This window comes from Taeniopygia guttata, chromosome 12 (assembly GCF_048771995.1).
Source record: "Taeniopygia guttata chromosome 12, bTaeGut7.mat, whole genome shotgun sequence".
Lineage (NCBI taxonomy): Eukaryota > Metazoa > Chordata > Aves > Passeriformes > Estrildidae > Taeniopygia > Taeniopygia guttata.
Genome location: NC_133037.1, coordinates 18,240,886 through 18,256,372, shown reverse-complemented (window position 1 = coordinate 18,256,372; position 15,487 = coordinate 18,240,886). Strand labels below are relative to the sequence as shown.

Below are 15,487 nucleotides of genomic sequence, written 5' to 3'. Positions count from 1 at the left end.
AAAAAAATAAAGTTAGGAACACCTGGAGGTAATTTATTGTACGGGAAACTCATCCCATGGAAAATTTCTCCCCTGGGATAATGTCACTTTCTTCACCTTTTTGCTTCCCCAGTGCAGTGCCTTAATTACGGGATTATTAAAAATAATTTAAATTAGATAAAAGTATGAAAGTGTGGAACGAAATAACTCTTAAACCCAAACCCATTCCTCAGGACCCTATGAAGTTCCCTCAGAATGAAGACCCCTCTGCTTGCACGGGAAATTTAAAATCAAAATCTCAACACACTCCTGTGAACAAAACTCTAAACTTCTGCTTTGTAAAATGGCAAATATTTATGACTAAAGGTTTTTTATTCACAACAGCAGAATGATTTTTGTTCAGCCTCACACAAATGAAGCCTGCCCTGTAAATTGCCCCTTTTCTTTAAGTTTAACCTCAGTAAGAAACCAGGTTTCAACACCAATTCAAGGACATGACTTCCCTCTAAGTAATATCATAACAAACCCTGGAGTAAAGGAAACAATGGACAGGTGTAACCTTACTTTTTTAACTACGAGGAAAAATTCAGTCAAAACAAACAGTTTAGAGGTTGTTTTATTTAGTTAAGACTAACAAGTCCAAACAAGCTAAAGACACCTCTCAATTTAGGATTATTTTCCTCCTGGAAAAAAAGAAAAAAAGAGTATTTTTATGGTCAAATGACATTTGATTTTTTTTCCCTTTAAATATTAAAATATCCCCCTCACTTAAATATTGAAATCCCCCAAAAGACAACTTGGACACAATAAAGAACAACTTCCTGACTGTTATATATTTTTCTATTTAGGACACCTAAAACAAGGACAGCATGACAGCAGAAATATTTCCAAAATCCAGCACTTTTCAGAGAACCTTTTCCCTGCTAAATTTCAAACCACCACACATAATAGAAGTTTGAGTTTCCATGTGTAAATATATTTTAATACACTCAATTTTGGTCAACATCTTACATAACCCAGAGCCAGAGATGTATCTCCACAAAATAAAACCAAGAATTCCATCTCTATCCCACATTCCAAGGCCCACAGTGCCACAGCTCCAGTTCTGATTCCCAGGTAGCTGGAAAATGAACTAAAAAGCCAGAACAGAGCAGAGTAAGCCTGGATCAGGTCCTGGCAGCTTAGAATTGCACCAGGACCCTTCAACCAGGCTGGGGATGAGCAAGGGGGGAAGAGGAGGAAGAGGAAGAAGAGGAGGAAGAGGAGGAAGAGGAGGAAGAGGAGGAAGAGGAATCACAGTATAATAAGGTTGGAAGAGACCTCTAAGATCAAGTCCAACCCATGCCCTAAAACCTCAATAGACTATAGCACCAAGTGCCATGTCCAGTCTTTTTTAAATACATCTAGAGATGGTGATTCTACCACATCTCTGGGAAGACAATTCCAGTATTTTATTATTCTTTCAGTGAAAAAATTTTCCTAATATCCAACCTAAACCTTCCCTGATGTAGCCTGAGGCTGTGTGCTCTGGTTCTGTCAGTGCTGCCTGGAGAAAGAGCCCAACCCCACCTGAGCACAGCCACCTTTCAGGGAGTTGTAGAGTGATAAGGTCACCCCTGAGTCTCCTTTTCTCCAGGCTGAGCACCCCCAGCTCCCTCAGCCGTTCCTCACAGGGTTTGTGTTCCCAGCCCCTCTCCAGCCTCGGTGCCTCCTCTGGATGTGCTCGAGCATCTCAACGTCCTTCCCAAACTGAGGGCCAGAACTGGACACAGCACACGAGGTGTGGCCTCCCCAGTGCTGAGTGCAGGGGGAGAATGAGCTCCCTGCTCCTGCTGCCACACCATTCCTGATCCAGACCTGGAGCCATTGGCCTTTTGGCCCCCAGGGCACACTGCTGGCTCATGTTCAGCCGCTGCTGGCCAGTGCCCCCAGGTCCCTTTCTGCCTGGGCACTGTCCAGCCACACTGTCCCCAGCCTGTAACACTGCAGGGTGTTATTGTTGCCAAAATGCAGGACTGGGCACTTGGACTCACTAAACTTCATCCTATTGGACTCTGCCCATCCATCCAACTGTTCCAGGTCTCCCTGCAGAGCCCTCCTACCTTCCAACAGATCAACACACACTCCCAGCTTAGTGTCATCTGCAGATTTACTAATGAAAGGCTCAATCCCCTCATCCATGTGGTCAATAAAAATATGGAACAGAGCTGGTCCTAGCACAGAGCCCTGAGGGACACCACTGGTGCCTGTCCCCAGCTGGGTGCAGCTGTGGGCTGCAGCTTTTCCAGCAGTGCTGTGGGAGACAGTGCCAAAGGCCCTGCTGGAGCCCAAACACACCCACAGCCTGTCCTGCATCCACCAGGAGGGTCACCTGGGCATGGAAGGAGAGCAGCAGGAGGAGGGGGAGGAGGAGGAGGAGGAAGAGGGAGGAAGAGAGAGGAAGAGGAAGGAAGAAGAAGGAAGAGAAGGAGGAAGAGGAAGAAGAGGAAGAGGAGGAAGAGGAGGAGGAGGAGGAGGAAGAGGAGGAGGAAGAGGAGGAAGAGGAGGAAGAGGAGGAAGAGGAGGAAGAGGAGGAAGAGGAGGAAGAGGAGGAGAAGGAGGAGGAGGAGGAGGAGGAAGAAGGAAGATTTACTGTTTATGTGCTTCTGAGGAACACCAGGCAGATGTATCTGCAAGGGGAGGAGGAGGAAAAGAGGAGGACGAGAAGGAAGAGAAGGAAGAGAAGGAAGAGAAGGAGGAGGAGGAAGAGAAGGAAGAGAAGGAAGAGAAGGAGGAGGAGGAGGAGGAGGAGGAGGAAGAATGGGACAGATTTACTGCTCACATGCTTCTGAAGAATACCAGGCAGATGGAGCTCCAAGAGGAGGAGGAAGAGGAGGAAGAAAAGGAAGGACGAGGAGGGCAGATTTACTGCTCATGTACTCCTGAGGAACACCAGGCAGATGGAGCTGCAAGAGGAAGAGGAGGAGGAGGAAGAGGAGGACAGAGGAACAGCAGGCAGACGGATCTGGGATTTGCTGCCCTGCCGTGCCAGGACTGCGCTCACTGTGCAGCCCTTGCTGGTCAATATTTTCAAGCTGCTTTCCTGTGACTCTCCCTGGGAACAGGAGAGGGCTCCTGCTGTGTGCAGGAGCTGGAAATGATCAGCCAAACCCCTCCTCTGCTGCTCTTACCCAAATATTTGCTGAATACCAAGCTCAGCACCCCAAACGCTGAACCCCCCGTGCAGAGGGCCGGCCAAGCTCCAGCTCTCAGGTTTGGGGTATTTGCCTGACATTTCTACACGCCCAATGCTCTATTTAAATTGTGATATGAGGCTCCACAGACATGAAACTCCAGCAGTTTGGCTGCAGAATTAACAACAAAACCTCCCCTGCAATAACAGCAGCAGGAATGTCACTGGTAGCACAGCTCAGGAGCTGAGTGCATACAAGAGGTCCAAATCTGCAATTAGTGTTATTTTTATCCCATAAAACGCCCAAAATATCTTGAAGATGAGTATTTTAATGCATGGGAATTTTAATACATTTGACTGTTGAATGGAGAAAAATAGATTTCAGCCACTTCCAGCAGAGTTTTTATATTTTGACTTTTCAAATCCTTTCTGTAGCAACCAAGCACAACCAAGATAATACCAAAGTGAATTTGTCACCTACATCTTCACTGCTAAAGTGGCTTATTTTCTCTCCTAGGCAGAAAAATGTGCCAGATTTCCCTAAAGAAAAGCATTTCTCAGTGAACTGAATGAGAAGTTGGAATACTGGCGTCCTAGTTGCTAAAATTACAATTTTTTTCTTATGTCTTCCTCCTTGGAGAGATGTGAAACCATGGACACTCCAGACAGGAGAACTGAGCTAAAGTGTGATACAATGCAATTGGGAATCACATTTTGTCATACCAGCACTCTGGCTAAGTCTGAATTTCTCTGATTTTCCCTAGAGAAGTTCTGGAGGACAGCTGGGAAAAGTCTGCTACACAGGCAAGAGCTCTCAAGGCTTCATTAATTTCTGTCAAAACTCCATCATGCTAATTAGGAACTAATTTATAACCTGAAGTTATTGACTGGAATTGAGTAACTTCAAGGAGTTCAAGACGCCTGCGTGTGAAAATTCTGATAGATATTGAGAAATCCCCCAGAGGCTCCACTTCTCAAATTAATCCTTCAAAAAGACACAACTGTACTGCAAGCATCACATAAAGACTTCAGATGTTATCTCCTCTAATTCCCTTCCACAGAACAAATCAAACAGAGCTGCATGTTGTAAAGTTCTCTGTAAATATGGAAATGGTTTGAAATTGTTCAAAGCACAGCCCTTGCAATGGGGCTGTGGCTGCAAAATTACTGCACCTTGTGACATTAGAGAGACCATTAAATAGCTTGAAATTATAATTTCTCAGCATTTGATTGTTGCTACAGATACCTACCTTAAATACAAACAACAGGATCTGCCTGCACTTTGGAAAGAACTGCAGGAATAAATTCTATTTAGAGTTGGATTTATATTATTACAATTAAAAATTTAGATTTATATTATTACAACAATTGCCCTTGCAACAGGACAGTGGCTGTAAAGTTACTGCACCTTATGACATTAGAGAGAAATACCACTAAATATCTTCAAATTATAATTTTTCAGCATTTGATTGTTACTACAGATACCTACCTTAAATACAAACAACAGGATCTGCCTGCACTTTGGAAAGAACTGCAGGAATAAATTCTATTTAGAGTTGGATTTATATTATTGCAACTAAAAATACACTTAAGACATTTTTATCACATATCTACTTGTCTGTTTTCACAAAATAACTAAGATTAATGAAGTTGATTTAAATCCCTAATCCTACCAGATAACATGATAATTTCACAGGAGAAGGGGAAATCTAGTAAACAAGCAAAATCTGCTTTAAAATTAAAAAAAAAAATATGCCAAAACATATTAAGAGTTATGATCACGAAAAAACCCTGACTTTATTCTCAATAACCACAACAGGAAAGCTTGAAGGAGCATTTTTTGAGAGCCACAGCCCTCAGCAGCTCATCGATACTGATTTTTGAAACAAAATCCTTTCATAAAAGGGCTCATGGTACAGGTTCTGTGCACAGACCCTCCAAAATCTCGCAGTATTTGCACAGGAGTGCTTTTAACATATTTGATTAGCACCAGGTTCCTATAAAAGCTATAAAAACATTCTTCTTATTTGCTACAATTCTGGATTGCCATATACATTTCAGAGCTAAAAGGACGCCAAATAGAATTTCATTCATTTAATTCACCGTGAATTTTTGTTGTGTTGTTGTCAGACTGTAACTGCCCATGTCAAATCGAGCACAGCTGCACCTCCAGCCAAGCACAGAGAACACTGCAAGGCTGAAATACAAAGTGCCTGGAAAAATATATCTCTTTTGCTGGTTATAGAAATAAATGGTAAAAGAATGTATCCCCAACTCACAATATGTATTTTAACGTCATTAGTTTTCTGTTTGGAAGTGGAACAATCATACAGAAAATAAAGATCAACTTTTTTTTTTTTTTTTTTTTTAATTTTAAACTAGGTTTTGTCTGCTTTCTAGGTTTTCCCTTCTCCTGTGAAAATATAATGTTATCTGGTAGGATTAGATATTTAAATCAACTTCATTAATCTTAGTTATGCTGTGAAAGCAGACAAGTAGATATGTGACAAAAATATCTTAAGTGTATTTTTAGTTTTAATAATATAAACCCACCCCTTAAATGAATGCCCACACAGGGATCAAACCCAGAAATTTGGTGGTTTTAGTACCATGATCTGATAAATTGAGCCAATAATAAAAAAAATCACCTCAGAATATCTCAGGGGGTCAGATAAATGCTCTGGGGACACTCCTGAATTGATTCAATACAACAGGAAAACAGTCTTATTAGCAGAAATTGTTGCCTTTAACTCTGTTTTCTCCTCATCCTCAGCAGCTCATGATAGCAGGTATAATATGCTATATTTTATATATATAGATTTTATATTTTATTTATTTATTTATTTATTTATTTATTTATTTATTTATTTATTTATTTATTTATTATTTTTTCCTGACCCAGGGATTGCTTGGGCTAATTTTCCTCACAATTCTCAGGGAGAAGGGAAAATTTCTCTCACAGGAGTAATTTTCTCTCCTCATCCATAAATTCTCTGTGGGCCAGCACAAGTGCCCAGTCTCCCTGGACAAAGGAGGAGTTACACACTGAAAACCTGGAATAAAAACCTTGCTGCTCCCTTCCAGAAGAGAAACTGATAAACATCTGGGCTCTGGAAATCACTTTGGGATGTTTGGATTTTGCAGCAGCAAACTGCTCTCACACACTGTGCTACATCATCACATGATCCTGCCCTTTTCCAAGAAAAACCCAGTCAAGTGAAAAGACTTCATTACCATCAACTCTTTTTTCTTAAAAGTTACATAATTACCATGCAATCTCTCATAAGATCTTATTTATTCTAGCTTTAATTACTCACTTCAATGAAAGGATTATTTCATAAAATATATCTTTTCACTTCAATAAAAACCACAGGTCTCTCCCTCTCTCTCTTTGCTGTATATATTTTGTTTACCACTTGCCAAGATGTTATTTCACATATGTGAAAAGAAAACTGGACTGAACACATGTGAAATAAACTCTTGGCAAAGGCACTGCAAGGGCTTGCCATGGAGAAATTAGATTCACAAGAAAAGCCTTCTACTTTTTCCAAAATCAGCAAAGGTATCAAAAAAAAAAAAAACCCAAAAAAACCCAAAAAAACCCCACAAACTCGTAAAAAAGCAAAAGAAAGGATTTTCCATGTAACTTTGAATTTCCAGGTTATTAAGATTTTCCTCAGAAGACCTGAACATCTCAACTGTGTGTCCATCAGAATGTCCCCTCCTGAGGAAAGGCAGAATTATAAACTGGTTTTATTCCAGTCTGTGTTCCTCACTTGTTTAACAAGACTGAAAACTCTTGATTAAATCATCAACAATTCTGATTAGAACTGGTGTTATTGATTAGAATTGTTGTTGTTAGAATTCTGATTAGAATTGTGGGAGAGAGCACTTAAATTCTGCAGCTTTCCTTGATTTTTGCACTACCTTGCAAACCCACATTATTCTCTATTTTAGCCCATTACAAATGTTTTGATTGCTAATTTGAGAGCTCCAATTTGAGATCAATTTGAGAGATGTTAAAAAGCAAATTTTTGACCTCCTGTATGCACAGTTCCTGCAGACCAACACTGAAGTGCAGGAGAGGAATTTGTTGCACACACAACATTCACAACGTTTGCATCTCTCGAGTTCACAGCTGGGACAGAAAATTATTTCCAGCCAAACAGATGCTTGTAAAATTGAAAATGAAATTATTTCATTTAGCAGCTTCATCTCACCAAATGTGCACAAATTCAGCTAGCAGGAAAGTTTTCCAGGTGCAGATTTACTAGAAGGTATCTCAAAGATGGAATTTTAGGAGACACAAGCTCAGGAAAAAAAAAATTACAAAGCTGCTACATAACTTCAATTTTATAAAGAAATATTTTCTAATATTGATTAAATGATCATGTATCTACGTTAGGTTATCCATAAAATACTGCTAAAATCAGATTAAATGACACCATCAGCTATGCCACACTTGCCCGTAAGAGTTCAATGTGCAGCTTGGACAAACTTACATTTATTTCTTTCAACTTCCCAACAGCCAAAATATAAAAGTAAATGGCACAAACACCCTTGAAAAACTCCCTTTTAAAATACTTTTAGGGCGAGCAATTTTCTCACATTTTTTTAAAACTTTACAGGTGAAAAAACACTTAGAGTGAGATTGAGCTCCCTGATAAAAAACCCACAAGAGCAGAACAAAAATCAGAAAGGATTTGAGGATCCCCCAATTGCTCTTTTTCTGCAAGAAATTCACATTTCTTTCTAACCTCAAAAAAAAAAAAAAAAAAAAAAATCAAAGATCTGAGGAGATTTATGACAAATCAAACTGCCCTTTTATCCCTGTCACAAAGTACAGATTTTGGTTCAAAAACCCAGTTATTATGGGAAAAAAATCCCAATTCCACAGCACAGCACAAAACACTGGCAGATTTAGAGCCCTTCAACATCTTATTAGCAGAAATTGTTGCCTTTCAAGTCTGTTTTCTCCTCACCCTCAGCAGCTCACAGGAGATGCTAGCAGGTATAAACATGCTTGCTTTTAATTACAGAACTGAATTACTGCTGTAACTGATTCCCAGCTCCAGCAAATTATAATCAAGTGCCCATTGTGCATAACAATCATTTAATGGCCGACAAACCATAATAAAGAAAGCTTTAATGAAGAAAGCTGGAAAGCTGCCTGAATTTTATGGCAGCACACTCCAAAAGAAAGAGTTACAATCTGTATTTAAGATTAAGAGAGCCTTTTAATCCAGATGGCCAGAATTAAATAAGGCAGTGCAGGGAAATTTTCATCAAAAGCTAGTGCAACATGAAAGTCCCAAAATTCCCCCAGTAAACCACGACTAATTATTTCAAACAGAGGCTGCCCGTTCGTTTTGTATTGGGAAGAACTCAGAGGGAAATACAATGTGAAGATGTTGCTTTCTCTGTGGTAATTCACTTTACCCACTAGCTTTTCTATCATAAAAGAAAGCAGCAAGAAATCTCTGCAGGCAGAACTGTTGGGACAGTTAAATAATAATAATAATAACAAAAAATTAAAGTTAGAAGTTTAATTAAATTAATTAATTTAATTAAAATTAAAGTTAAATGTAATTAGAGTTAAAAGTTAAAAAATAAAATTAAGGTGTTCACAAAATAAATGACAAATTCAGATTTTCAGCTTTAAGATACAGCTGAGTAAAACTGAAGTAGCTGGAACTGAAATTTGAAAAGATCTTTAGTTTCAGTATTTTGTTGTTAATTAATAAATAACACCCAAGTTTCACCCAAGTTTGCTCCCCTCTGCTTTAATTCTCTTGGAAGTGATCAGCACTGCTTTCTCTGTGATAATTCACTTTACCCACTAGATTTTCTATCATAAAAGAAAACAGCAAGAAATCTCTGCAGGCAGAACTGCTGGGACAGTTGAATAATAAAATTTTCAAGGAATTCGCAAAATAAATGACAAGTTATTTCAGATTTGCAGCTTTAAGATACAGCTGACTAAAACTGAATCTCTCCAATTGCTCTTAAAAAGTACAAATACCAAACTTTTAGCAGAGCAATAAAGCAGCAAGAGGCTCTGCTTTTCAATGCCTCTTTCTGCTGCTGGGGGTTTTGTAGAAACCCCAGCATGGAGAGGTACACAAAGAAGCTGATTGCTCAGCTCCCCTACAAGAAAAACATTTGTCTTTTGCAAAGAGTTTTTATGTTGATGAAATAAAACCTCTGTGAAATTAATCAATGAATTAAAAATCAGAGAGTCCTGCCAAGTTTGATCTTGCACAAAACCACCCAAGACAAGCCCATTTTGGACACCTACTTCTCCTTGCTCTGATGTTTACATCTATTTTTTTGATCAGTTTGCTGAGGCCAGGCTGGTGCTGAACTCATAATTCACTCTGTCACAGTCAGAAATGCTGATTCAGACAGAAAAATAAGGGACTCTGTTGAGTCCCAGGGAACTTTGTTGCTCCACAGCATCCTGCTCCCTCCTGGAGCAGCCCTGGCAGCTCTGCTCGCTGATGCTCTGGAGAAGTGAGAAGTGTTCTGCTTTCTGACACAGGCACTTTCTGCTCCTGCAGTGCTGAAAGGAGATCTCGGCATCTTTGATTTGTATTTTTTTCTCTTTCATGATTTTCTGACAGCAGCAAGCTTTGCAAGGCTGCCAGGCTGCCTCCATGAGGAAGGAGTGATAAGATTTGATCACTGATGGCACTGCTGTCCATATTTATATTTTCTGTTATTTATGTGCACACACTTCAGTTCTCTCTGCTCCCAAACACACACCAAGGGCTGCTGCAAGCACAAGAGCTGCCACTTAATCTGCTTTTTTCTGTAAAAAACAGCAACTTTTCTACCTCATAGATTACAGAAGTTGAGGAAATTTGTTGAGAATGTGACACGCACAGAGGGATGACAAAAAGGAAGTAAGACCCAAACATCTGAAACCCCTGGTTCATCCTGGCTGTACAACAAATTTCATTTTCTAAATATTATCATTTTCACTCTGAGCTCTCTCAGAGTGAACAACATATTATTGACATGACTCAAAACCAGAAAAAATCCTGCAGCAACTGAGCATGAGCTGAATCACAAACTGTGCTGCTGGTGGCACCAGCACCTCCTGGATTATCTGCAGATGGAGCAGTGAAAAGTAAATCCTGTCCAAAAGCAACAGGGATGGAATTGCTGCTCCTGTGGGACAAGGAGCAACCCAGGATTGTTCAGTTCCCCTTATCCCAATTTTTCCAACAAGCCTCTTGTGCAATGTCAGGGTTTGTGCTGCTGTGGACACGAACTGGGCACTGGTTCCTGTGCCAGGAAAATCAGAACTGCCACTCACAAGCGTTTACACACAGGAAAAAGGCAAATCCAGTGGAGCCGGGGCTGTGGGCAACTATTCAGCAAGAACAGCCCTGAAAGGAGAAAAATCAAACAAAAGAAAAATCACACGTGAAATTTATTAACGAGAGACACGGGAGGAAGATCTAGTTGAGGGAAAGAGATCAGAACTGCCAAAACAAGATGCAAAAAGAAGTTGAAAGCAGCTGGCCTGAACTATCCCAGCTCCTCCTGCAGGACTCATGGAAATCAGTGAAGTACCAGAGGCGGGACTGGGGCTGCACTTGGGAATTGGCTCCTGCTCCAAAGCTCTGCTCTCTGCTGTACAAGGGAATTCTTAGGATAACTCAGTTAAAAATTGCAACATACCATACGGAAATAAACACTGGAGAACAAATAATTATAAAATAGCCATTAAAATGCACCCCCAAATCCATGTATTGTTTATTTGTGGAATGCCTGCAATTGTTTTTTTAAGGGAGTCATAAAAATTCCTCGCTCACCAGGAGTCCATTCATGAGGGCAATGAATTTCCAGAAAATCCAATTTTTTATACAGCTCAAGAGAAATATTTTTGGATACAAATGTTAAAAAAATAGTGCATTTAAACTAATAGCCTTATTCCTTAGAATGAACAAAGACTTGTCTGCAATGTAAACAACAAAAATAAAATTAAAAGAAAGGAAGACCACAAGTCTTGCAACCTAAACACAATACCCATTGTCTGGACTTCCCTATTTCCATGAAGAACATCTGATTTTCATTTTGGATTAGAACATTCTGCTAAAATTACTAATGTACTGGGATAAAACTTAATTTAAAATTTCCAGATGAACAACTTCAGCTAGGATCTGATGGCTGCTCCATAAGTGAGAATTCCCATTTAAACTCCAGAACAACGATTCAAATCCAATATCGAATCCTTGCTGCAATAAGTTTTGATGATCTCAGAGAGAAGAATAGAAAAAAAAAAACCCACATAAAACTCAGATCCACTGGCAGCTTTTGCCACTGCCTAGCCAGGGAAAGCTTGGCTCATGGCCTGATATGTTTGTAATTCCAAGAACTTCCAGTATTTCTCTGTGAAGAGTTACTCAGTTGCCAGGGATAAAAATGAGACTTTCAATATGCTGGAGTTGATGGTGAGAACAAGGATGACAAAGTCTATGATTTTCACTTCCCTGCCTTTGCTGCTCAATATAAAGCTATGGAGAGACCTGAGCTGGACAAAAAATGGGAATAGAAGGGGCTCCTTCTCCTTTTTGTTTGTGTCAGGGGGGTGAAAACAAATTTGGGAACTGTTGGTGATCTCAGCACGCTCTGGTTTGTAATAAAAACACACAAAACCCAAGGGCCCACAGCAGTTTTGCTACAAAAACTGGAATACAAGAGATTCAGCCCAGCTTTGCTGTGTGCTCCACTCTTCCTGTGGAATTGGGGTGAAATAACAGCAAAGCCTCTAGTGAAAAATTCAGAAGAAAAAATGAAAAATCCTGACAGAAAAAATAGGGGCAGAAACAGATGGACTCAGTCTTGTCTGAATGGGGGCACACATCTCATTTTAGCAATGGAAATACAGCATTAAAAAAAAAAAAGTATCTGAGGCCATCAGTATCCTGTGGACAGCCTTGAATGTCCAAGAAATTACATTAGGTACAGGCATGAAGAAGATAGAGGAAAAACAAGATTTAAAAAAGCAATTTTTAAATATAAATGTTAGGGCTTAAGTGTAACTTTTGATGTTTAATTGTCAATGTGGAGGTAACAGGCCTTGGCAAGAGCTGTGGATTGGAATAATTCCCCAGGCACACAGGGCTGAGGGAGGCTGCTGACAAGGGGCAGTGGGCTGAAGGAATATGTCCCAAAAATGCCTGGTAAATTACACCTGATACTCAACAGGCAGGAAAAACAGGTACTGACAATTTCTAATTGCTCAACGGGGATGCAAATATCAGAAGGTGCATGTTTGTACAAGAAGAATGGAAAATCAACCAGAATATTAAACTGACTTTATGGGGAGAATAGAATAAATGCTGGACAAGGCAGTCACCTCACTAAAGGAACAAACAGAATAAAACACAGGACCTGAGCCTAACCTTCAATCCAGCCTTTGTACAGAAGAAATTTAAATATTTAAATGCAAACAAACAAACAAAAGTATAAAAATTAAGTATAAATCAGTGAACAACACTACAGTATTACTGATGTAATTAATTTGTCCAGCAGCTGTTTAAAATGGAAGTGTTTGCAAGCATAAATTGAATAAATGCTGCATTACTCAACCAGATTATTGTGAAAGAGCAGAAAGACTGAAGAAAAATTATGAGTTTTTTTTTAACATGACAAGGCTCAGGAAAAGTGCAAGGAAGGGGCAGTAATGAGCAGCATTTTTTATAACACTCTGCTAAAACCCAAGTCCATTATTGAAAAGTAAATTGTTTAGAAGCATTCCTAAATCAGCTTACAAATACCATTAGAACAAAAGAATACAGAAATAACAGGAAGCTGCAAGTGTTGATTCCGAGAGTTTACCATGAAATAACTTGGAGTAAGTCTGCAAATCTGGAAGATGACAAGATGAACATTTCTGTTTAAAATCCAACATCCAGAGGATGCAAAGGAGACATTCAAAGCCAATGCAAGCAGGTGTGAACCAAACAGAAATTATGGAGCACAGAGAACATGGGAGCAGAAGTGTTGGGATGCAGGGAAATCCAAAGCAGGCAAGAAATGGGATTGGAGTGAGTGAATGAGACAGGAAAATTTCATCACTAAATTCACAGCACTGATACATTTTGGAGACCTAAAGCAAAACTGAGAAAATGTTAAAAATAACAGGAAGGGAAGAAGGTTTAAACCAAACTCTGTTGGATGGGGCTGGAGCACTTCATAGTAAACTGGGAGAGTACAATAGGAGGATGGGAGGTTTTGAATGCTTAACAGAAAACATTTGTGGCCCATGAATGAAATAGCTCCAGCTCCCAGCAACAGTGACAAAATTGTCACAGCAAAAGGGAAACCAGGAAAGTACTTAAGAGCAAAAATAATAGCAGTGGTTTGCATAGCAGTAACATCTGTGACTATGTCAATATAAGCACAATAAAGAATGAGAACTGTCTTCATTCAACTTTAAAAATACCTTTGGGTGGGATACAGAGAGAAAAATGAGCTGAGGGCTTGCAGGGCTGGAGAAATCCCAGTGTTGGGTTTTGTGGACTAACAGATTTTTTCTAATTGCCACTAATTTATAATCTGGGCAAGAGATTATTTCCATTCTTTTCTCTTTGACATCCATAACAAACAGATTTTTGCTTTTAGAAGATTTTGATTCTGTGATGCCTCTCATAGCATGAAATGAGAAATCCTAAATTAAAATATTCCAGTGCCATTTGGCCAATGGGGTCTGCAAGCCAACACTTCAGCCCAGGACAGCCTTTCCACACAGCTGGCTCTGCAGACTCTGATTTTACCTCCAAATGCTGAGAAATATCCCAGCACCAGGCTGGGCTGGGCTCTGAGGTTTGCTCCTGCAGGACCAGGAATTATCTTTGCAGGACCAGGAATTATCTTTGCAGGACCAGGAATGATCCCTACAGGACCAGCAATGATCCCTGCAGGACCAGCAATGATCCCTGCAGGACCAGGAATGATTCTCTGTGCTTCCCCAGCTGTTTCCTGGGAATAGGAGTGGCCTGGTGAGTCCCACATGGCTCACACCAAACAGTGTATGGGACTCCTGAAAAACCTCACTTGGTTTTTCATTTGGCTTCTCTGTAAACCCCATAACCCCAACGTGCTCCCAGAGCTCACCCAGTTCCTGCAAATCCTCTGGAATGTGTCCAGCCTGTCACGCCAGCAAAGCACAACATGCACCTGGATTCCTTTGTGCTCTCTGTCTGCTGAACCTGCCCTGGGAGCTGCTCCACAGCCCCCAGAGAGATATTTCAAAAAGTACAGAAGACAACAGGTATGAAAATTTATAGGTTTTACTCTGCAGGGAAATGATTTATTGATGCTGAGAGCTTAATTTAGTAATCAGACACTATCTGAAGAGAAAAAAAAAAAACCCACTCGGCCATGGAACAGTTAGATGAGGAAGCTGTTCCAGCTTTTGATGTAGTTTTGTCCCAAATTCAAAGTTAAAAAGACTGGGAAAGAAGTTATCCAATTTACTGAAATCCAATCTCATACTGCATTTCACCCAGGGCTGTACCTCAAAGCAAAAGGGACTTAGTCATATTTTTACATAACTAAATTCCTGAGTCACATTACAGAGGGGAGAGTCAAAGGCAGCTGAAGAACAACTTCTGCCATTACATATTTTCTCTTTATAGTATTGCTTGTAAGGGATTAATGTTGTAAGACTTATTTCAAAACTGAAGAACCTTTCATCATTGATTACGGCTCATTCCTCATTCAGACTCCCATGAATTCCCACAGCACTAATTCTGCAGCGTGGTATCAAAAGCAAATGATGACTGCTGAGCCAATTTTAAGAAAGCAATAAATAATTTGCAATTAATCATCTGTTAAAGCAATAATCCTTTTGAAACATCTCTGCAGTACTGCAGACTGCACAGAAAGGAAGGAATGCAGCTGTCTAGAAAGCATTTCTGGATCTCCCAGCACTCTCTGAGCTGGGTTAGGGAAGCAATGTCAAAATGCTGCCAGTTTTATCCAGCTGAGATTAATGAAATGATGCAGTGGATGTGAGATGCACTGAACTCCTAGGTCACAAAGAAAAGAGCCCTTGCAGCAGCCCAGCACACTGCAGAGCTCTTTCACATCTGCATTTCCCCTCTAGAAATGACACCACCCATGACCAAGTCTTGCAGGAAAAAAAGCCAATTCCAGCCCTTTGTTTCTAAAGCCATGATTCCCCATTTCCTCTTGCTTTGCCCAGACCCACATGACCCTTGGGTTCTCTCAGCCTTGCTCCCACTCTGCAGATCCCCACTGCTCCCAGAATGTTTGATCCCAGAGATCCAGACCATCTCCAGCAGCTCAGGCCATTTC

At 40.2% G+C, this 15,487-nt stretch overlaps 1 protein-coding gene across 4 annotated transcripts in view; it reads right to left on the bottom strand.

Annotated features, from left to right (window-relative positions):
- Positions 1-15,487, bottom strand: part of ATG7 (autophagy related 7) — a 77,637-nt gene that overhangs the window by 18,943 nt on the left and 43,207 nt on the right. Inside the window, exon 19 of one of the 4 annotated variants that reach the window (XM_072934639.1) lies at positions 580-662. The exons of 2 other annotated variants lie outside the window; for them this stretch is intronic. In XM_072934639.1, coding sequence (XP_072790740.1) covers positions 600-662 — 63 coding nt within the window. In that variant the 3' untranslated portion in view covers positions 580-599. Of the gene's footprint in view, positions 1-579; positions 663-9,517; positions 10,546-15,487 lie in introns of those variants that run through there. One more of the 4 variants, XM_072934641.1, reaches the window with a different exon arrangement.